Below are 23,848 nucleotides of genomic sequence, written 5' to 3'. Positions count from 1 at the left end.
AATGCATTTACGTTTTATAACTATATATTGATTTAATACTAAAATTAAACTAATATATGAATTAATATGAAAGTTCACCTTCAAAATAAGTTCCAAATGCCCCCCCCCCCCTTTTTTTTTCATGGGAAAAATTTGGTTGATTATTTAGGGAATCACTGATGACTAGAGCGGCCCCCTATTAGATCAGTCAGCCCCCCTGACTATAGGTGCTGAACGTTATGTTACATGTATATTAAAATTGGTACATTTTTTTAGGCCAGAATGGCACACCCCTACCATAAAAATATTGAGGTATCATTTAGTATCAATGGGATCTATCCCCTAGATGAGAAAAGACCTAATTGTTCATCTTATATTCTTTTTTTCTTTTTTCTTCTTAACATCTTTTGACAATCTATCAATACATGCAATAAGAGTGTGGTTGAGCTCTCATAGTATTTTAGTAACAACAAATTAATGTGTATGTAATGAACTAAATTAAGCTGTTGAAATTTACCGCAATTTACCATATTAAAGATTCAAAGCTTAAATATAACATATAAAACTATGAATAATAATACATTATTCAAAACTCATGCTTCTTCTTTTTAATATCTGTCAGATGAGGTAAGGTGTAGATGTAAAACTAAATCAAAATATTTACTTTTTACTCTTGTAATTTCTGTACTTCATGTACTTGAGGATTTATCAAAAATTTACACACTCAGTTTTTGTTTTAAACATCTGTTTTATGTAATATCATCTGTCCCCTAATCAGTAGTGGATGACATATTTATATCTCTACTTAAACATTTTATAATTGAGAGAAGATATGAAATTTTCACTCTGAAGGGCTTAGTTGGAAGACTGCTAAGTGATACAGTAACAGGGATTTAATATGAGAGTAATTCCCCCTTCTGTATTTAATATAAGTAAAATAAACTGGCAACTCATAAGAGACCGGAAAAGGTATTTCAATAAGCTTAACTTTGACCTCTGCTATTAAAGAAGTAAAACGAAAAAAAAACTGATTTCCAAGGCATTTAAACTAGAAAACAAAAACCCCTTTTTAGGATAAGTCTTCATGAAAGAGGAATAACTCTATTAAGAGACTACTGACAATTTGACAAATTTGTAGATCTTATTCTGCTGATAATTTATTTTTTAAAAGTTCTTATTTATATATCATAGTTTTCAAGATAATCATAAGAGGCAAAAAATGCCAAAAAATGAAAAACATTATCATCAAAAGGCATAAAACGAGGCATCTGCAGACTTATAAATGGCATTTTGGCTTATTCGTGATCATGTCTTGCTGATCATTTATTCTATTTACATTTAACATTTATATCTATCTATTACCCTATTCAAGATATAAAGCAAAAATTGAGAAAAAAAATATCATTAAAGGCTACAACTCCAAAAATGATTTGACTTAAGATTTCGGTCATTTATAAGCTTATTTGAAGGTCTTGTCTTGCTGATCATTTTTGCTATCTACTGTTTCTATTTATCTAATATACCTTTTAAGAAATTAGGCTAACATGCAAAACAATTGTTAACAATCGTTATTATAGGTCAATAACACTAATAGGGAGTCAACTGAAGATATCATGTAGACTTAATAGTAGATCTTCTCTTGTTGATATTTTTTTTTCTATTTTAAGTTTCTGTCTATTTATTATAATTTTCAAGATAAAATGCAAACATTTTTATAAATGATAAGATTCATCTTTTAAAGCAATAACTCCTATAAAAAGTTTTTTGACAGTTCTAACGCGAAGAACAATAGGTAGAGGTCAACATTCTGAACTTTTTGCTTGTGCCAGATTTTCTCTATTTATAGCGGGTTCTAAATAATAGGCAAAACTTGCATTTACGAGATATGAAAATTAGTAAACTAATATCACGTTAATTCACATACCTTATCTTGGTTCCAAACCAGCCAGTCTCCGGCTGTGTGTGTTTGTTTATGTTTGTCACAAACCCAATCATTGGTCTGCAAAGCTTCCTCTTCACTGATGAAGCATTTCAACTTGGCACATGAATAGATGGAAAGGTAATTGTGGACTGCGTTTGACATTGATTGTGGACTGATAGAAATCTGAAATTCTCTCCATTGTTAGAACCAAGCATTCCTTAACTCCCGTGGCTATATCTGGTACAATAAGTCCAGCAGAGGTTTTATGGACTATATAAAGCAGAATCTGGTTGCCTTCAACGCATACTACAATATCATGTGCCTTGTCAAATGATACTACAATGAATCCTGAAAAGAGGAGTTTTCTCCCTTCATACTGCTTCAAAGTCCACATGCTCAGACATGCACTGATCAGACGATTGGGCAAAGCTGGTGGTATGACAGTCCCTTTAAAAACAAATGCTAAACATATCGCTCTCTCTGGTGTACATTCTTTGTCCATGAAGCAGGTGGTATTTCGTTCTTTGACCATACAGGGAACAAAGAAGTTATCTACTGGTATCCGACTTCCTGTAGCTGTATCATATCTACGTTGCTCTGCCAGGATGTCTAAATGGATGAGGATGTTGAATATAAACTCTTTGTATGGTAGAATTTCCCGGAAGTCCTTTTGGTCCCAAATCCTGTACATGTCTTCTCTGCATATCATCCCACTGTCTGACATTCTCCTGAAAATTTCCTGCATTTTTCTCATCTTTGGCCAAAATAATTTGTCTGAAAAATATAATATACATAGGTAAAACACTTTCTGAGAAAACATGAATTATTCTTTTTTCATTTTCATTACTGATTGCTTCAAGTGATACATATAATACGATTGCCTGCATGCTGTCCACAAAAGCACATGACCTATCAAATTACTAATTTATACAATTTAGGCAGTCAAATTGCATTGACAGTATATTTATTTGTGATCTACAGTTACTGACAATATATCGCTTTGTCTATGACATTGGCAATATGTTTCTGATGACGGCTATTCATGTCGTCAATTACATAATACAGGTCCACAGAATTTGTATGTCGTCAGCTTCAAATTAAACAGATGGTTTTAATCAACATAGTTCATTTGAAGCAGTAGTAGGAGTGCATGGTAGATATACATTTTTCTTGAAATACAATTTATTTTTTGTACTTGGCTCAAAACAGAATATGATGCTAAGCAACCTCTGAAATTAAAAAAATGCAGGTCGTGACCTGCATTCACACCTGCATTCAGGAAGAAAATGTCTGGACATTTATCATGTTTATAACGCATACACACTGTTTTCAGTTTAATTTCAGTATTTAGAATTATATATACTATAACATATACCCGTTTCCTACAAATATTAACAATTGTATTTGTTCATTATATTAACATTTATTGTAAATAAAAGATTTTTTGGCTGGAATTTCCGATAATATTGATTTTATTAATGCCATGTGTGTAGAAGGCATTTCTTTGTTAAAGTATATCAACATGAGGTCAAGGACTACATCATGTTCAATGCATGATCATCTAATTACATTATCTGATTGGTCAGTTCTTGAGATCGGTAACTAATATCAAATTTCTACATGTGCTTGGACATGCGGTCATTCGCCTTTGTTTTGGGAGAAAGAAAAGATCGTTTTGAATTTATCTGAAAAACTGAAAAAAAAGAACTGTAGAAAGGCATTCATGGAAGAATCCACAGATTAGAAGGTAAAAGCGAACCTTAACTATTAATTTATATATTTTTAATAACTTAATTTTTAATTTATTATTATTTATTTTTGAATTGTTTGTTGCTTTTGAACCATGGTCCGGCGTGCCTTAATTTTTGGTAATTCTTTTATTCGTCGTTTAGAAACTTTTACTCATGAGAACTGTGATCGAGGTTGGTTAAATTTAGGTTTAGACAGAACCGACATCCAGGTGGAATTTTTTGGTTTGGGGGGAGGGACTCTTCGCCCCGGTAATAAATGTGTTCAAAAGCAACAATATATGCATATTATTGAAGAATATATGCCACATTCGACTTTTCTTCAGGTTGGAGGCAACAATTTGTCGTCTGAAAATGAGCCCATGAAATTAGCAAGAGATATCAGTGTTTTTGCCAATTACATAATAAATTGCTATCATGTTAACCACGTGGTTATTGGTCAACTTCTCCCGAGGTATTCCGAAAGACCGGAAGCTTATTATAACAACAAGGTTTACATTGTAAACAAAGAACTTAGTCATTTAGTAAAAGAAAGAGACAATGCGACTTTCTGGCATCATAGGGGGTTGTGGAAGAACACCCCAGATTTATTATTAAAAGATAAAGTTCATCTTAATGATGAAGGTATGGAAATATACGCTAGAAGTGTCCGTGCTGCTGTTGGTAGCCTGTCACGAACATGTAATGTCGAGCAAACATGCGTTGCAAATTACCGTTTATGATTGTTAGAAACTTATTGTTCCTATTTGGACATATGAAGAAAAGAAGCATACACTACAATTATGTGGTTATCTATGAATTATTTGCATATTATTACTCCATCACCTTTTGTAACGATTTATAATCTAAATTATCTCTGAGTGGTTGTGCTTATTATGCATGTGGTTGTGCTTATTATGCACGTGGTTGTGCTTATATGCACATGGTTGTGCTTATACGCACATGGTTGTGACACTGGTGACATGAAAAATGTCTTATTTGTAAATAATTATGGTTGGTTATATCATTTATATCAGAATTATATAATATAATATGTCTCTTTTTATATTTAAATATTGATTATTCATAATCATGGTTTATATACTTTTATTTTAGTATATTACTAGGTTAATTATTTAATCAGAGAATAAATCATGTCTTTCCCTATAATGGTTGTGTCACAATAGGGATCGATTTTGGTACTATTGAAGAATTTTATTCATATTGGTTGGTTTTATAAAATTGGTTTTGGAGTAATAATTAGCATACATGTATCATGGACAAACTTAACTTTTTACATGAGCACATTTTGCTAGATATATCATCATGACAACTATGTTAATTTTATGGACAAGCATTTTGGTTTAAAAATTATACATTTTTTTTTTACAATGATTATAAACTGTGTAGTATTGTTAAACAGTTTGTTTTAAACAAAGCGTAACAATTTAATTTGTACATCCGGGTCATAGAAACAAATCTATTTTTAGAACAATTTTATTATCGTATCTCAGGTAAAGGAAAAGTCGGTACATAAATAAACAAAAACAAAATGTGTTTATAAACTTTATTGAAAGAATACACAATGAAATAAAATGTATGACAGTAGACAAATAACTTTTATTAGAATAAATAAGCATTCATTATGTTGTAAGTGGACTATGGACGTACATCTTTCTTTGCTGATCTGCACTATCGATGTCATTTGACTCCGTAATTTGTCATTTCGGATATAAGCATACTCCGCTTTATTGCATAATTTCGTCTGACAAATAGGCTATGCAAATAACCGGAATGTACTGTACTTATTTACATTTGTAGTAACATTCTTAAAGTTCTGTGATATACAGGATTTTTATTTTTGTTTTATGTTTTTATAGCAAAATGCCAAAGCAGAAGAGCCGAACAAGAAGAAAGGCTGCTCCACAAAACCTTGAAGATGTTCAAAATTTAGTGGAGGAACAAAGTGAGATACCACCACTATACAGGCCACCAGTGCGGAGACGCCATACAAGACGAGCAGTTCCTGAAACAATTACCAAACAGCCGTCTGTTCCAACAGCAAATGACATTGCTGATGCTTTATTCCGAAAGTTTGAAAGTTCCGGCGTGCAACTGGTAAAAGACAATACAGTAGTTCCAATAAATGACTTAAATGTCATAATAAGTATTGACATAAATACCTGTCACAAAGGACCTCATAACCTCCATAGTAAGTATTGACATAAATACCTGCCACAAAGGACCTCATAACCTCCATAATAAGTATTGACATAAATACCTGCCACAAAGGACCTCATAACCTCCATAATAAGTATTGACATAAATACCTGTCACAAAGGACCTCATTACCTCCATACTAAGGATTGACACAAATACCTGTCACAAAGGACCTCATAACCTCCATAATAAGTATTTATATAAATACCTGCCACAAAGGACCTCATAAACTCCATAATAAGTATTGACATAAATACCTGCCACAAAGGACCTCATAACCTCCATAATAAGTATTGACATAAATACCTGTCACAAAGGACCTCATTACCTCCATACTAAGGATTGACACAAATACCTGTCACAAAGGACCTCATAACCTCCATAATAAGTATTTATATAAATACCTGTCACAAAGGACCTCATAACCTCCATAATAAGTATTGACATAAATACCTGTCACAAAGGATTTCATAACCTCCATAATAAGTATTGACATAAATACCTGTCACAAAGGACCTCATAACCTCCATAATAAGTATTGACATAAATACCTGTCACAACGGACATCATAACCACATAAATACCTGTCACAAAGGACCTCATAACCTCCATAATAAGTATTTATATAAATACCTGTCACAAAAGATCTCGTAACCTCCATAATAAGTATTGACATAAATACCTGTCACAAAGGACCTCATAACCTCCATAATAAGTATTTATATAAATACCTGTCACAAAGGATTTCATAACCTCCATAATAAGTATTGACATAAATACCTGTCACAACGGACATCATAACCACATAAATACCTGTCACAAAGGACCTCATAACCTCCATAATAAGTATTTATATAAATACCTGTCACAAAAGATCTCGTAACCTCCATAATAAGTATTGACATAAATACCTGTCACAAAGGACCTCATAACCTCCATAATAAGTATTTATATAAATACCTGTCACAAAGGATTTCATTACCTCCATACTAAGGATTGACACAAATACCTGTCACAAAGGACCTCATAACCTCCATAATAAGTATTGACATAAATACCTGTCACAACGGACATCATAACCACATAAATACCTGTCACAAAGGACCTCATAACCTCCATAATAAGTATTTATATAAATACCTGTCACAAAAGATCTTGTAACCTCCATAATAAGTATTGACATAAATACCTGTCACAAAGGACCTCATAACCTCCATAATAAGTATTTATATAAATACCTGTCACAAAGGATTTCATAACCTCCATAATAAGTATTGACATAAATACCTGTCACAACAGACATCATAACCACATAAATACCTGTCACAAAGGACCTCATAACCTCCATAATAAGTATTTATATAAATACCTGTCACAAAAGATCTCGTAACCTCCATAATAAGTATTGACATAAATACCTGTCACAAAGGACCTCATAACCTCCATAATAAGTATTTATATAAATACCTGTCACAAAGGATTTCATAACCTCCATAATAAGTATTGATATAAATACCTGTCACAACGGACATCATAACCTCCATAATAAGTATTTATATAAATACCTGTCACAAAGGACATCATAACCTCCATAATAAGTATTTATATAAATACCTGTCACAAAAGATCTCGTAACCTCCATGAAAAGAATTGACATACAAACCTGTCACAAAGGACCTCATAACCTTTGTAATAAGTATTTATATAAAAACCTGTCTCAAAGGACCTCATAACCTCCATGAAAAGAATTGACATACAAACCTGTCACAAAGGACCTCATAACCTCCATAGTAAGTATTGATATAAATACCTGTCAAAAAGGATCTCATAATCTCCATTATAAGAATTGACATATTTTTGAAACAACAGATCTCATAATCTCCATAATAAGTTTTAACATAAATACCTGTCACAAAGGACCTCATAACCTCAACCATGAGAAGGGGGTTGATTATGACATACTCTCTGAGCTGCTGGGTATCAAAGTAGACGATTTTCCCTAGCGAGTGCTGGAAATTAAGGAAGTCATGAAGTTGTTCTAAATTCAGAACTGATACTGTGCCGATTTCATTTAACTCTTCAACTTCATCCAATGACAGGATTTGTTTTCCCACAGCAACCAACTCAGCTATCTCCAGTTCAAGGGGGACCCAAGCGTTTGGCATCCTCTCCCCCCAACATGGATGGTCAAAAGTAAGCTCTGTGATGGCTTTTTTCAGGGATTCAATTTCTTGATCAGCTTTATCAGTTGCATTGACAAATATTTGTTTGTCAAGGACAAGATGATTTCTTCCTTCATGGTCCCTGAATAATTCCTCTACTTCGCTGTACAATAGTGCACGTCTGGTTTCTACATCCTCCTGTCAACAAAATAAATAAGATTTAAAATGAAGAAATAATCATTGCATGAAACATGTGGAATGGCTCACCACAATCTTTATCCAAATGCAGTCAGTACAGTCTGAGACGGCAAATACAACTTACAAGGGCTACATACATAAATACTAAGCTGTTATTTTTATCTTGACCTATGTTACCATCTTTATAATGAACACAGACTACTATGTATTTGGTAATCAAAGCATGACTGTAGCAGCTCCTTCTTATAGACGGTGGGCCCATATACAAAGTTCTGGATCCGCCACTGGTAAAAATTCAAAGGAGATCACTAACATGAAGCTTAATACCAAATCGAAATATCAGTAAAAATGGAATTATGGACAAATGTAAAGAAGTCTACCACCCTTTTTGACATATAACGTTATATACTATTGCTAATTATCTAGATCTCGTAAGGAATGCTATGTATAAAAGACATATTTATATGTTTTTCTCACTTACCACTGGTATCTTGTCTAAAGGGTGGTGTCACACAAGATCCTAGGAATATTTATATACAATACCTATTTATATCTTTTTTCACTTTTCACTGGTACCTTGTTTCAATGGGTGGTAACACACAAGATCTAGTGAAAGCCTGTAAACAAGATCTATTTATATCTTTTTTCACTTGCCACTGGCGTCTTGATATTACGGGTGGCAACAAAAAAGATCTATGGAATGCATGTATACAAGTTCTTTTTATATATTTTTTTCACTTGTCACTGGCATCTTGTTATTACGGGTGGCGACACAAATGATCTATGGAATGCATGTATACAAGTCCTATTTATTATATGTTTCACTTACCACTGGTGCCTTGTCTGAATGGATAGAAACAAACAAGGTCTATGGATTGCCCTTTATAAAAGACCTATGTATATATTTGTCACTTACCAGTGGTATCTTGTCCTTATGTGTGGCAACAAACAAGATCTTAGGGATGCCAGCAAACACCACTTTACAATATGTTAGGATTGAGTTTACCCAGTGCAGTAAGAAGACTGAAAGTAGAACAAAACTAAATAAAGTTGTATACCTGTTATATAATAAAGTTAATTTTAATTATTTGTAACATGTGATCAGTTTTGAAAAAAAGGTGGCAAAAAAATAGAAGTTCAATGAGAGATAACAAATATCGTGTTCCAAAATAAAATTAAAAAGACAAACAGCAGTTTAAAGTAAATCACAAGAAACAAACATTTCACACGAACACCATCAACAACTGGACTAGTGTTCTCCTACGTGGACAATAAGCTTGTCCTTATTCTGACATCAATCCTTGTTACATGGATTTGTCAAATCTTAAAGAACAAAGATGGTTTGTGGATGTGGATGAATATTTTTTCTACTGATTACAATCACCATAAAAAGTGAAAACATGAGAAAAATAGTCTGCCTCAATGTAAAATGATAGTTTAAAGCAATTTAATGAGTCTTATGTAGACGAAACGCGCGTCTGGTGCAAATATTAAAAATCATCCTGTTATCTATGGTGAGTTTATCATAATTATGGACAAGCAAGACAAGATAAACATATAAATTTCATAATTTAAATTAATATAAATTACCTGCTGGGGTTGGTGTCATGTGCTGCCCTGGAAAACACAGTACATCAAGGACTTCTTCATTCAATCTTTTACTTCCGTCAAAAACTACTAGAAACAAAGCCCTGAATGTCATGAATGTCTGGTGTGTTGTATAATAGACATACTGTCCACCAAAGTCCCAGAAGATGAGTCGGCCAACTTTCATTTTATATTTCCCACTTTTGAGGACTTTCTCCATTCTCTTTCTTATTTCCTTTTTGGTCATTTTGGTCGTCATTTTCTTCTTCATTTGCTGTCTTTTAGACTCACTGGGGGACATCTGTAGTGACAAAGATTGGGCTGCTTGTGGCTGTGTAGTGGGTTCATCTGAGAGGTTCACAGGGAAATCTGTTGACCTGGTGGCTTCAGACTTCTGAGAATGAGTATCTTCTTTATTTGGACTATCAACAGGTTTTTCATCCGATTCAGGTTTTTCTGGTGTTTTTGTTTGTTTACTTTCATCTTCTTCGGAGGTCATTAACACTTTATTGTAAACAACATCCAAGGCATTATAAGTTGCTGTATAAATAAACAACAAATAACTGATTTTATCTATTATATATATATTCTATATGTATAAATGCAAATAGATAAACATTGGTATGGATAGCTAAATTAATACCGACATCCACTTTATTGGAAATTTGGTGGATAGTTGTCTTATTTGCAATCATACCTCATATCCTTATTGATATATTAAAACGGTATACAATTTAGATTTAACTTTAATAACAGGTAGAATCAATACAAGGATGACTAAGTCTACAATGTTATAATATGTCAATATTTGAGGTCACGTTGGAACAAAACAACGTCGCTTGCATTTTGTTTTTACACCTTTTTTTTTATAGAAATAACGACTATTATGACCCACATCATAAGACTGACACTAAATCTGGGACAATTATACTAAATCAATCAGTGTAATAATACTCAACATCACATCGTTAGAACGAGACTTTACCTTTACTTTGACCAATGAACCATGAAAATGAGGTCAAGGTCAGATGAACCATGCCAGGCAGACATGTACAGCTAACAATTCGTCCACGCAACAAATATATTTGACCTATTGCTTATTGTTTAAGAAAAACCATTCAAAACAAAAAAACATAACACTGAGCAATGAACCATCAAAATGAGGTCATGGTCAAATAAAACTTGCACTACTGACATATAGATCATAAAATATTGTTATACACCAAATTAAGTTGACCTATTGCATATAGTATTAGAAAAAATTTGTAAGGGTTCCGCAGAACCCAGTGTCTCGCCTACTTTTGCTGTAAATTGCAGACTCAACAAAAATAAGAAATAAAATCAATAAAAATATTCCTCTTGATACTATCTTTTGATTGTAAGAAGCTTCTGTCCAAGTTTGGTAAAAATCTAGGATAGTTAATGAATCTAATAAATGTTTTGAAAACTTAAGCTGCAGACTGTATGTAATGTTAACTGGAAGAAAATCTAAGTCCATTTAAAAGTAAAATACAGAAAATATGGAGTTATTATTACAAAATTTACTTCTGATACTATCTTATGACCATAACTAAGCTTCTGTCCAAGTTTGGTACAAACCTAGGATAGTTTAAGAAAGTTATTAAAATTTTAAAAACTTTAACCACAGAGTGAATGTAATGTTTCCCCACAGAAAAACTAAGTCCATTTAAAAGTAAAATACAGAAAAAATGGATTAATTTTGTTACAAAATTTACTTCTGGATACTATCTTATGATCATAAACAAGCTTTTGTCCAAGTTTGGTACAAATCAAGGATAGTTTAAAAAAGCTATTAAAATTCTAAAAACTTTAACCACAGAGTGAATGTTATGTTTCCCCGCAGAAAAAACTAAGTCCATTTATATGTAAAATACGGAAAAAATGAAATTTTATTTTTACAAAATTTACTTCTGGATACTATCTTATGATCATAAACAAGCTTCTGTCCAAGTTTGGTAGAAATCTAGTGTAGTTGAAGAAAGTTATTAAAATTTCAAAAAACTTTAACCACAGAGTGAATATTTGTGGACGACGCCGACGACGGAAAGTAGGATCGCTTAGTCTTGCTTTTTCAACTAAAGTCGAAGGCTCGACCAAAAAGACCAAAACTCAAAAACTTAACTTTGAAAATGAGGTCAAGGTCAGATGACACCTGCCAGCTAGACATCTACACCTTACAATCATTCCATACACCAAATATAGTAGACCTATTGCATACAGTATAAGAAAAACAGACAAAAACAAATAAACTTAACTATAACCAATGAACTATGAAATGAGGTCAAGGTCAGATGACACCTGCCAGTTGGACATGTACACCTTACAGTTCTTCCATACACAAAATATAATAGACCTATTGCCTATATAGTATCTGAGATATGGACTTGACCACCAAAAATTAACCTTGTTCACTGATCCATGAAATGATAGCGAGGTCAAGTGAAAACTCCCTAACAAGCATGAGGACCTTGCAAGGTACGCACATACCAAATGTAGTTATCCTATTACTTATAATAAGAGAGAAATTAACATTACAAAAAATCTTAACTTTTTTTTCAAGTCACTGAATCATGAAAATAAGGTCAAGGACATTAGACATGTGACTGACGGAAACTTCATAACATGAGGCATCTATATACAAATTATGAAGCATCCAGGTCTGCCACCTTCTAAAATATAAAGCTTTTAAGAAATTAGCTAACGCCGCCACCGCATCACTATCCCTTTGTCGAGCTTTCTGCAACAAAAGTCACTGGCTCGACAAAAATGACATATAAAGGTTGAATTGTTCAGGATGATAGTAGGGTGGGGACGATGTGGAAATAATAAGATTCATAAAATGTCTTATAACTGTTGATTGAAAAGAGATACATGAGTTCAGTTTTTGTAAAATCATATTCATAGGTTATAGGTTGGATTGGCCTATTTGTATTGTCACTTTTTTAAGTGAAAAGTGGAATATTAATCTCTTTCTCGTTACAACTGGAAACCAAATGCAGGGCTCAAATAAATTATACTGTTCCTATAAAACTGCCTACTCCTTTTTAAGTGTGCAATAATTTTATTAAAATCTGTTTTTTTTTTTTATAAATAAAGGTCTTCAGGTGGCATTTGCATATGACTTCGTGAAAATATGAAAAAATAGGTTCCACAATTAGAACTACAAAAGTAGTCTCTGTTCACAGCGGCTTTTTCTGTTGTTGCTGCCATATTGAAATTTAGGTGTAAACAGGAAGTTAAAAAATAAGTTCAAAACAATGTGGCTATATTTTTAAGAGGTCACCCAGGTAACTTTTGTTATAGGAATTGATTATGAACTGAAATTGCCAACATTGTTTTTATTGCACACTTATTGTTTTTATTAGGATTAATTATGATTTGTTAATCTTCGAATAGAGACATATATACATGTCTCTGCCTTCGACTCATAGCGGTCAAGTAAAGTGCTGGCATTTCGACTATATTTGTTTTATTTTCAACACTATTATATTATATATTGACTACTTATTCATAATTTTTCGTGAACAATAAGATAAATATTTATCTTTCAAAACTACTTCGAAGATTAAGTTAGAATAAAGAAGAACCTAGTTTAATAGTCCCAGTTTTGATCAGCATAAGTTTTTCCTCGTGTAAAGCCATTTATTTCAAGCAAGGATTTCTATACAAATCCTTGTTTCAAGTAAATGTATTTCATCTGTTAAAATAATTTTATTATTCAATGACATATATTTTCATTGTTTGCATTTAATTATATATATTTTTTTATTTCAAATCCATCAATTTTAACGGTATTCGATATGCAGACTTGTTCGCCATAATTTATTGTTCACATGTACAGAAGACTGATTAACCACGTGACACGATCAGCTGTCAATCAAAACAAAAAATCAATACTCCACTATCGGGACAATGAAATCTCAACAGATCGATCAGTTTCCAGTCCTGTTAGTATAATAGTCCTAGACTAAATTACCTACTTATTAAATAAAGCCCCGTTATTAACCTATCACTATTCACCATCTAACGTTTGTCAAAAATAAAAAAACATAATCAATTTTAATTGTCAAATAATTTTCTATTAAATTAAGTTGCTAAAAAGGCAACCTCTTTCTCTAAAATAAATAATTCAATAAATTTAGACAAAAAGAAATCCCTGTAAAGCGCTCTAGTAAGTAAGGCTTCAAGATGCTAAACAAAAATCCATGACTATAAGAAGAACTATAGTATGTCAAATGATTTGATATTCAGTTTGTTAATGTCTACTTTCATTATCTGCCAGGCATGCCAGGTGTAAATTTAGTTTCTGAAAATATTAACCTACCAAAAGGTATGAAAAAAAGAAATTTTATACTCTCACTTGATTCAAACCCTGTTAGACTGACAATAAATATACAAAATGACAGAACATTCGTGACCACAAACCCCACTCCCCCATTGTCATTAGGTTAACACTGAACCTTCCTCAGGTATAAATATATGTATGGATTTGTGTATTCTTACCTGGATCAATCATGATCCAACTTCTGGTCTCAATATCAAGGCCACAGCGACCTTCTATGAGCGAAATGCCATCGGTGGGTTGTCTCCCTTCTGGAACATTATCCCCAACTAAAAGCTTGACCAGACTTGATTTTCCAACGGCGAACTGGCCGGTAACCATGCAGCGCATGTCAAATGATTCATAGCTTCCACTGCCAAGCAACTTGTCCAACATGGCAGATCGGACGGAATCTGAAAATATTTTTTTCCAAATGGTCAATTATTGATGTATTTCTGATGATGTCTCAAGAAATCTGTGCTTTCACCTTATAAATAGTGACTAAATAGTATTATACGTCAGGAATCATGGATATTCTTATTTCCATCCCACATTGAAGCTAAACTGTTGCTAGCTTAAGGGAAATAACTCAAATTTTCTGACAGTTTTGATGGACTGTAAATTTTTAACTTTTTGACTGTCATATTTAAAGCATACTTACATTCCAATAAGATTTTTGTATCTATATTGCTGCTATCAAAGTATTGCCTAAAATTTCGATAGATATAGGAAAATGTGGTATGAGTGCCAATGAGACAACTCTCAATCCAAGTCAAATTAAAAAAAAAATGTAAACCATTATAGGTCAAAGTACAGTCTTCAATGCAGAGCCTTGGCTCACACCGAAAAGCAAACTATAAAAGGCCCCAAATATTACAAGTGTATAACCATTCAAACGGGAAAACCAATGGTCTAATCTATATAACTAGAGGCTCTAAAGAGTCTGTGCCGCTCACCTTGGTCTATGTGCATATTAAACAAAGGACACATGTGGATTCATGACAGAATTATGTTTTGGTGATGGTGATGTGTTTGTAGATCTTACTTTACTGAACATTCATGCTGCTTACAATTATCTCTATCTATAATGAATTTGGCCAAGTAGTTACAGTGGATGATATTTTGTAAAAAATTAGAAAAATTTATGAAAATTGTTAAAAATTGTCTATAAACAGCAATAACTCTGTAAGGGGTCAATTGACCATTTTGGTCATGTTGACTTATTTGTAGGTCTTACTTTGCTGTACATTACTGCTGTTTACAGTTTATCTCTATCTATAATAATATTCAGGATAATAACCAAAAACTGCAAAATGTTCTTAAAATTACCAATTCCGGTGCAGCAACCCAACAACAGGTTACCTGATTGGTTTGAAAATTTCAGTGCAGATAGATCTTGACCTAATGAACAATTTTATCCCTTCAGATTTGCTCTAAATGCTTTGGTTTCGGAGATTTTACCCAAAAACGACATTTTACCCTATTTTCTATTTTTAGCCATGTCCGCCATCTTGGTTTGCAGGCAGGGTCTTGGGACACATTTTTAAAACTAGATACCCTAATGATGATTGGGGACAAGTATGGTTAAATTTGTCTTCGTGGTTTCAGAGAAGATTTTTGTAAAAGATAACAAAAATTTACGAAAAATGGTTAAAAATTGACAATAAAGGGCAATAACTCCTTAAGGGGTCAACTGATCATTTTGGTCATGTTGACTTATTTTTAGATCTTATTTTTTTGATGAACATTACTGCTGTTTACAGTTTATCTCTTTCTATAATAATATTCAAGAAAATAACCAAAAATGGCAAAATTTCCTTAAAATTACCATTTCAGGGGCATCAACCCAACAACGAGTTGTCTGATTCATCTGAAAATTTCAGGGCAGATAGATCTTGACCTTATGAACAATTTTACCTCATGTTAGATTTGCTCTAAATGCTTTGGTTAAATGGTTTTTGAGTTATAAGCCAAAAACTGCATTTTGCCCCTATGTTCTATTTTTAGCCATGGCGGCCATCTTGATTGGTTGGCCGGGTCACCAGACACATTTTTTTAAACTAGATACCCCAATGATGATTGTGGCCAAGTTTGGTTAAATTTGGCCCAGTAAGTTCAGAGGAGAAGATTTTTGTAAAAGTTAACGACGCCGGAAGCCAAGTGATGAGAAAAGCTCACTTGGCCCTTTGGGCCAGGTGAGCAAAAAACACACTGTAAAATATCAATTGAAATGGACTCAATCAAAAGACAAATTAACACGACCCAACATACACTGAACAAATAAAATTAATCTTTGATACAATGCAAATATAAAATCAATAAAAATACCGCTGTGAAATGTTAAACAATCTTAGAAAATCAACAATTAGCTAGAACAAAAATATGCACCATTTGTATTTGTACACCATGTTCACAGGTAAATGAAATTAATTGTGTAGTTAGGTATACATGTACAATTCAAACGGAGAAAGGAAATAATTTTACACAATAAATAATTTTGATGTTCAGAGCTCCAGATAAGAATTCACAAATTGGGGTTTTTACCCACCTTTTTTTTTATACAATTGGGTGATAAAGTTTTTTAATTGCATTATCAATTTCAATTCACCCGTCAGGTTAATATCAAATTGGGTTTTTCACCACCGAGCTCCTTAATGTATTGGGTTTTTTCATCGACACAATATTGAAATATTTAGGCAATATCAACCCCTTTTTTTCCCATTTATATGTTTCTTTCTTTTTTTAACTGTTTTATTTGGTTTAGAGTTATGGTGAGGGTTATTTGCTAGCTGTTTTATTTGGTTTATTCACCGAGGAGCAAATGTAGGTTTAAATTGTGTCCCGTTTCAAACCTTTTGCCAGTTTTGTATTTTCTCACAAAAACGGATAAGTGTATTCACAGGCACTCGTCTTATACCTTAAAGTTTATATAATAAATTCTGAGACCAGTGCCTGTGTGCATGGTTTGTATATTCATCAATTCTAACCGTAAAATGAATTAAAAATAGTATATAAACTCTTACACTTGAATGATTTTGTTTTATTCAATTTACATAAATCTGGATTTAGTTGAATTTTATTTAGAACTTTTGGTTTCTGATGCTTTATCATTTCGTAATTGATTTGGCCTTTCACTTTTTCCAACTGATTTCGTTTTTGATGAAACTCTGTGTTTTTAGCGATGTTCTCGTTATGGTACGCACACACGCCCGTGCGTTCGATGGACGTTTCCTTCAAACACTGGCTGAGTCTCGTGTTTTCATCATAACTTTCCCTCAGCTTTTCAAAAGAAGCCGAAAACATGCTTCTATTCAATATTTTTACCGGACATTCACTTTCGTTTTATTTCAATGTATGTTATGATAAATCCCGAGCAATGCGAAAATAATATGACACTCGCTAACTGGATAAACGCCGAGAAGATCGAAATGTTTAGAAAAACAGCAATTGAAAACTCAAACAGGGACCCATTTCAGTTACTTGATGCAGGGATCTATTTTTAGAACGACAGGAAATTTCCAATCATAAATATTATAAAAATAGTTTACGCGACGACTGTAAACAGATAAGGGTAAATAACGCAAATGGTAGCCAATAAAAGGGTTGAGAACTCATGGTTTTGGCATATTATTGGGTTTTCCGTTGAATTAATTGGGTTGTTGAACCCTTCAATGGACAATTGCATTGGGTTTTCTATTATTTGTATTGCGTGATCACGCAAATACGCAGCTTATCTGGACCTCTGTTCATAGTACGAAGAAGTGAAAATTTATAGTAATAAATAATTTAATTGTAATAAAATATTACATAAAATGTCAAAATTTGTAGACTATTCTTTTACAAAACTTTTTTATTTATAAAAATCAGCACAATCAAACATCTTTATTAACTCAAATATCTATTATATTCAGTAAAATATATATAAAATTGAGAATTGAAATGGGGAAATTGTCAAAGAAAAAATAACCCGACCAAGAGCAGATAACAGCCAAAGGCCACCAATGGGTCTTCAACGAAGCGAGAAAATCCTGAAAATTCATAAAAATTAATATTTATAAATGTCCAAAATAATTACATCCTTTCATAAGTTTTATCGACGCCATCACGAGTGGGTTGACCATAATGGAATATCAGTTTCACAGATGATAGCAGATATGTTCCTAAGGTCGTCACAACAATCCTATCCCCTTTTCCAGAATGTGACCTATCGAATTAGACGTATTACTGGGTATGTACTTACATGAGCAACACAATGGGTGCCACATGTGTCGCAGTGTACTTACCCTTTCGGAGCACCTGAGATCACCACCCCCAGTTTTGAGTGGGTTTCGTTTTGATCAATGTTGCTCAGTCTTTAGTTTTCTATGTTGTGTTTTGTGAACTATTGTTTGTCTGTTTGTCTTTTTCTTTTTTAGCCGTGGAGTTGTCAGTTTACTTTCGACTTATGAGTTTGAATGTCCCTCTGGAATTTTTGGCCTCTCAACATGTTTCCATTGTAGATAATTAATATCTAATTGTTTAAATATTAATTGTACCTCCCTATAATTACTCCAGAGAACATATCCAAGCTTAAATTATAAGCAACCAATAGTTCAGATCTTAATTTAAGCACTGCTTTGTGAAACAAATATAAATAAAGAGCTGTGCCATAAGCGCATGATACGCCCGTTGCTTTTTCAAAGAATGAAGTATCATAATTCCGCAATGTCATATCAGAAATTTATAAAAAAAAAAACTTAAGGGAGGTTATTGTAATATATATATACCAGTCACCAAAATTTCATGAACACTGCTCAAATCACTTTTGAGTTTTGTCCAAAAACTGGAAAAAACACCCATTTTTAATGAATAAAACCCCACAACTCGGAAACGTAAAATCTAATATTTATAAAAATCGAAAGGGAGCTCACGCCAAAAGATATAAACACTTTACCAAAGTTTCCTGTAAACTGCTCAAAGCATGTTTTAGGTATTGGCAGATTCCAAAAAGAAATGAAAATTTCCGTCAAAACGAACAAATTAAGAAAAATAATACTATCTGTTATTTGAATGATAATGTGTGAATGTCTTATTGAATAAGAATGTTATATAAAGCAAGAAAACCAATTATTGGATATAATTGTTTCCATTAAAAGTAAAAATGATCAAAACAAGATGAACTAGAGGCTCCAAAGAGCCTGTGTCGCTCACCTTGGTCTATGTGAATATTAAACAAAGGAAGCAGATGGATTCATGACAAAATTGTGTTTTGGTGATGGTGATGTGTTTGTAAATCTTACTTTACTAAACAGTCTTGCTGCTTACATTTATCTCTATCTATAATGAAATTGGCCCAGTAGTTTCAGTTGAAAATGTTAATAAAAATTTACAAATTTTATGAAAATTGTTAAAAATTGACTATAAAGGACAATAACTCCTTAGGGGGTCAATTGACCATTTTGGTCATGTTGACTTATTTGTAAATCTTACTTTGCTGAACATAATTGCTGTTTACAGTTTATCTCTATCTTTAATAATATTCAAGATAATAACCAAAACAGCAAAATTTCCTTAAAATTACCAATTCAGGGGCAGCAACCCAACAATGGGTTGTCAGATTCATCTGAAAATTACAGGGCAGATAGATCTTGATCTGATAAACAATTTTACCACCTGTCAGATTTGCTCTAAATGCTTTGGTTTTTGAGGTATAAGCCAAAAACTGCCTTTTACCCCTATGTTCTATTTTAGCTGTGGCGGCCATCTTGATTTGATGGTCGGGTCACCCGACACATTTTTAAAACTAGATACCCCAAAGATGATTGTGGCCAAGTTTGGATTAATTTGGCCCAGTAATTTCAGAGAAGAAGATTTTTTTAAAAGATAACTAAGATTTACGAAAAATGGTTAAAAATTGACTATAAAGGGCAATAACTCCTAAAGGGGTCAACTGACCATTTCGGTCATGTTGACTTATTTGTAAATCTTACTTTGCTAAACATTATTGCTGTTTACAGTTTATCTCTATCTATAATAATATTCAAGATAATAACCAAAAACAGCAAAATTTCCACTAAATTACCAATTCAGGGGCAGCAACCCAACAACGGGTTGACCGATTCATCTGAAAATTACAGGGCAGATAGATCTTGACCTGATAAACATTTTTACCCCACGTCAGATTTCCTCTAAATGCTTTGGTTTTTGAGTTATAAGCCAAAAACTGCATTTTACCCCTATGTTCTATTTTTAGCCATGGCGGCCATCTTGGTTGGTTGACCGGGTCACGCCACACATTTTTTAAACTAGATACCCCAATGATGATTGTGGCCAAGTTTGATTCAATTTGGGCCAGTAGTTTCAGAGGAGAAGATTTTTGTAAAATTTAACGACGACGGACGCCGGACGACAGACGACGCCGGACGCAAAGTGATGGGAAAAGCTCACTTGGCCCTTCGGGCCAGGTGAGCTAAAAATGTGAAATGTTGACGGAAATTACTTCCCATTTTCTGACACAAGGTTTTACAATGCTTTAAGTTGACACTGGAATAATGGTTTTTATTAGTGTAGTTTGATTATTCAAACATCCCTGTTTCCAAATCTTTTGCTTTTCTTTTGTTAAAAACATCTGTGGTATATATTTTTTTCAATTTCAAATACCTTACTTATTAGATGCGTGTCTGTCAATAAATTTTATGATAGCAACAGGTTCATAAAATCTTGCCAAATCATTGTAGGTACTTATATAAGCCTGTTAAACTTGTATTTCATAATGTACTTTATTTAATCAATAGTTTTATCAATTCTGTTGCTAACATATTTTCTGTCAAACTTGTCATTTTATGTTAGCAACATTTGGATGTGCTACAAATTAGAGTTATCTGTCCTGGTTTGAAATCTTTTTAAATTTCAGGCAGCTGTATTTTGCAGGAGTTCTTAATATGACTTTCAACTAGGCTAAGATCTCCAATGTTGGTTAAAAATCTCAAATATATATTGTCCGTCAAATTTATTTATGTTAGCACAATCTTATGTTAGCAACAAGTCCGTCAATATCTTATGTTAGCAACACTTTTTAGTGCATCAAATTTTATGTTAGCAACATTAATGTCCTTCAAATCTTATGTTAGCAACAATAAAGTCCGTAAAATATTATGTTAGCAACAAAAAAGTCTGTCAAATGTTCTGTTAGCAACAAAAAAGTCCGTCAAATGTTATGTTAGCAACAAAAATGTCTGTCAATTTTTATGTTAGCAACAACTTAATTTCTGTCAAATTTTATGTTAGCAGCATTGTTCATGTCTGTCAAATCTTATGTTAGCAACTCCAAGATTATCCTTTTTTAAAGTTTTTACAATTCCATTTTTATTGGTGCAGATGTTCAGAAATGTTTTATTCCAATTTGCCTTTCATATTAAATCAAGATATAAATCCAAACCTTGACAACACTAAAAATATCAGGATTTTTTGTGTTGCTAACATACAAATTTTCCGTCAAAATGTCTGTCAATTTTGTTATGATAGTAACATTTTTTTAAGGTGTTCTTCATTTAAAAAATATAATGTGAATAGATCTATTTTTTATCAAAAAGAATTTACTTATATGTAAAGTATAACATGTATTCCAAAACAGAACTTCATTGAAGTTGATTTTGTTAAACATAATTTTGGTTACTTTTCAACTTTCTTATTTGGAATCTGGTATTGTTCAAAAACTGGAAAATCCTTCTTTTTTAATGAATAAAACCCCATAATTTGGAAACGTAAAATCTAACATTTATAAAAATAAAATTGAGCTCATGTCAATAGATATATACAGTTCACCAAAGTTTCATGAAAACTGCTCAAAGCGTTTTTAAGTTATTGTTCAACATGTTGACGACGAACAGACGGATGGACGGACAACGGTATACCAGCTGAGACCAAAATTATGAAAGGGGAAAAAAGAAAACGTAAATTTTTGCCCCCAATGGAAGGTTTATCCACTTTCGCCTAATTTTCATGATTAAACTGGTTTATCCAACACACACTTAAAGGCAAAGTGCCCTAGTTTGATGGAAACAAAACTTAAGACTCATGAAACTACCTCCCAGCATTTATCTTATGCCAACATCATGCAGTGTTTAAAAGAATCTTGAAAACAAAGTCGAGATGTTATCTGACATGTTAGGCCATTGTGTTCTTATGCAGCAGTTGAATCCAGAACAAATAAAAAGGTTCAAAGTGTTATTTAACACAGCGTGTAGTATTGGCATTGGAGAGGGGAACCATTTTTCTGAAAGAGTTTATTTGACAAATTCAGATAAAAATTATGAAATTATGACGAGTGCTTTGGAAGGGAAAGCATTTTTTTTTTTACTAAATTGAATTTTCTATTACCTTCTAAGAATAAAGGACCTTTTACTATTTTTGGTGAAAGGTCCATGACCTTCTATTGCCTAAAGTAAATATGAACCCCAGTATAGGGACACCCCTTTGATGAACTGATTTCTATAGAAATGACTATTGAATGTAATGTTGACCTTCTCATTTGACCTGGTGACCTACAAATATATAGGAATCCTCCACTCACTATATTTACACATGTTAATTCTAATATAATTGAAATAATGATTAAGAAAATACCTTCCATTTTTGGTCCGGCAGGAACACTTGAGGATTTCTCTGACATAACTGTCTGAAAAAGGAGAAATATGCACTGTGAGGTATTTTTTTACCTTGCATGCTGATTTTTGTCTAATTTAAGTTTTTTTTACATATTATCTCAAAAACAACAATAAAAAGATAAAGATTGTAAACAGCAAAAAAGACCAAATATACTAGATCTTCAAAAAAGTATATATAGCCAAAAATTTTGGAACACATCTTATAGTAATTATATCACTGAAATAATGATATTTGGCTAATTTTTAAAGTGTTTGCCCATTATCTCATTTACTATAACAGCTAGGTAGAAACTGCCAACATAAACTGTTATCACAGAGATCTATATATGTCTCGCTTTTTGGTAATTTTGATTATGCAAATGTTGACATTCAATTAGCAATACTTAACATGTAACATAAGTTAGGCAAATATACAGTCAATGAACCATGACTGAGGTACTTGGCTAAGCAATATCCATGTAAATGAGATGTGCCAATGGCTATTTAAATACAACTGCATACCAAATATCTTTTGACTTATTATAATTCGTTTCATTTAAACAAACCTAAACACAAACATTAACTTGTAATCTATGTATAAGTTTCAAAGTCAAAAAAACATGAAGAGGGGGTGGAGCTATATAAACTCCATGGAAACAATACTAACAAATTCTTATAAATTTGCATACCAAATACCATTGACTTAACATTAACATTTCATCTTAAATTGATTTAATCACAAACTAATACATATAAACTAAGCAAAAGTTTCAAAGGCAATAGACCATGACTGAAGGGACGGGGCCAAATATTCTCCAGGGAAATGAGATGTGATAATGCTGATATTTCTGAATACCAATTACGATTGGTTCACCACTAATGGTTCCCCTTGAACTGACCTAATCATAAATACAAAAGTCAATAGACTAAGGGGCGGAGCCAAATGAGATAAACCAATGCGTATACAACTGCATATCAAATATCATTGATTTACCACTAGTGGTTTACCATAAACTGACCTAATCACAAACTAATACATGTAAAACAAGCAAAAGTTTCTAAGTCAATAGACCATGACTGAGGGGACA

The 23,848-nt window shown here is 32.7% G+C and overlaps 1 protein-coding gene across 1 annotated transcript; it reads right to left on the bottom strand.

Annotated features, from left to right (window-relative positions):
• Positions 1-1,994: 1,994 nt before the first annotated feature.
• On the bottom strand, positions 1,995-22,792 carry LOC134690239 (uncharacterized). The gene is made up of 6 exons (XM_063550216.1): positions 22,741-22,792; positions 14,319-14,549; positions 9,798-10,334; positions 9,124-9,230; positions 7,754-8,207; positions 1,995-2,674 (listed from the first exon to the last, which is right to left on the bottom strand). The coding sequence occupies exons 1-6, from the start codon at positions 22,784-22,786 to the stop codon at positions 1,995-1,997; spliced, it is 2,055 nt and encodes a 684-aa protein (XP_063406286.1). The 5' UTR covers positions 22,787-22,792.
• Between the last annotated feature and the right edge of the window lie 1,056 nt (positions 22,793-23,848).

This window comes from Mytilus trossulus, chromosome 11, assembly GCF_036588685.1.
Source record: "Mytilus trossulus isolate FHL-02 chromosome 11, PNRI_Mtr1.1.1.hap1, whole genome shotgun sequence".
NCBI classification, from domain to species: domain Eukaryota; kingdom Metazoa; phylum Mollusca; class Bivalvia; order Mytilida; family Mytilidae; genus Mytilus; species Mytilus trossulus.
This window is presented reverse-complemented; position numbering and strand designations above follow the sequence as displayed.

Coding starts and splice junctions, on each gene's coding strand:
- LOC134690239 (XM_063550216.1), bottom strand. CDS start 22,786: ATGTCAGAGAAATCCTCAAGTGTTCCTGCCGGACCAAAAATGGAAG. Junction 14,550..22,740: donor TGCCGGACCAAAAATGGAAG/GTATTTTCTTAA, acceptor AAATATTTTCAG/ATTCCGTCCGATCTGCCATG. Junction 8,208..9,123: donor ATAAGGACAAGATACCACTG/GTAAGTGACAAA, acceptor TTTTGTTGACAG/GAGGATGTAGAAACCAGACG.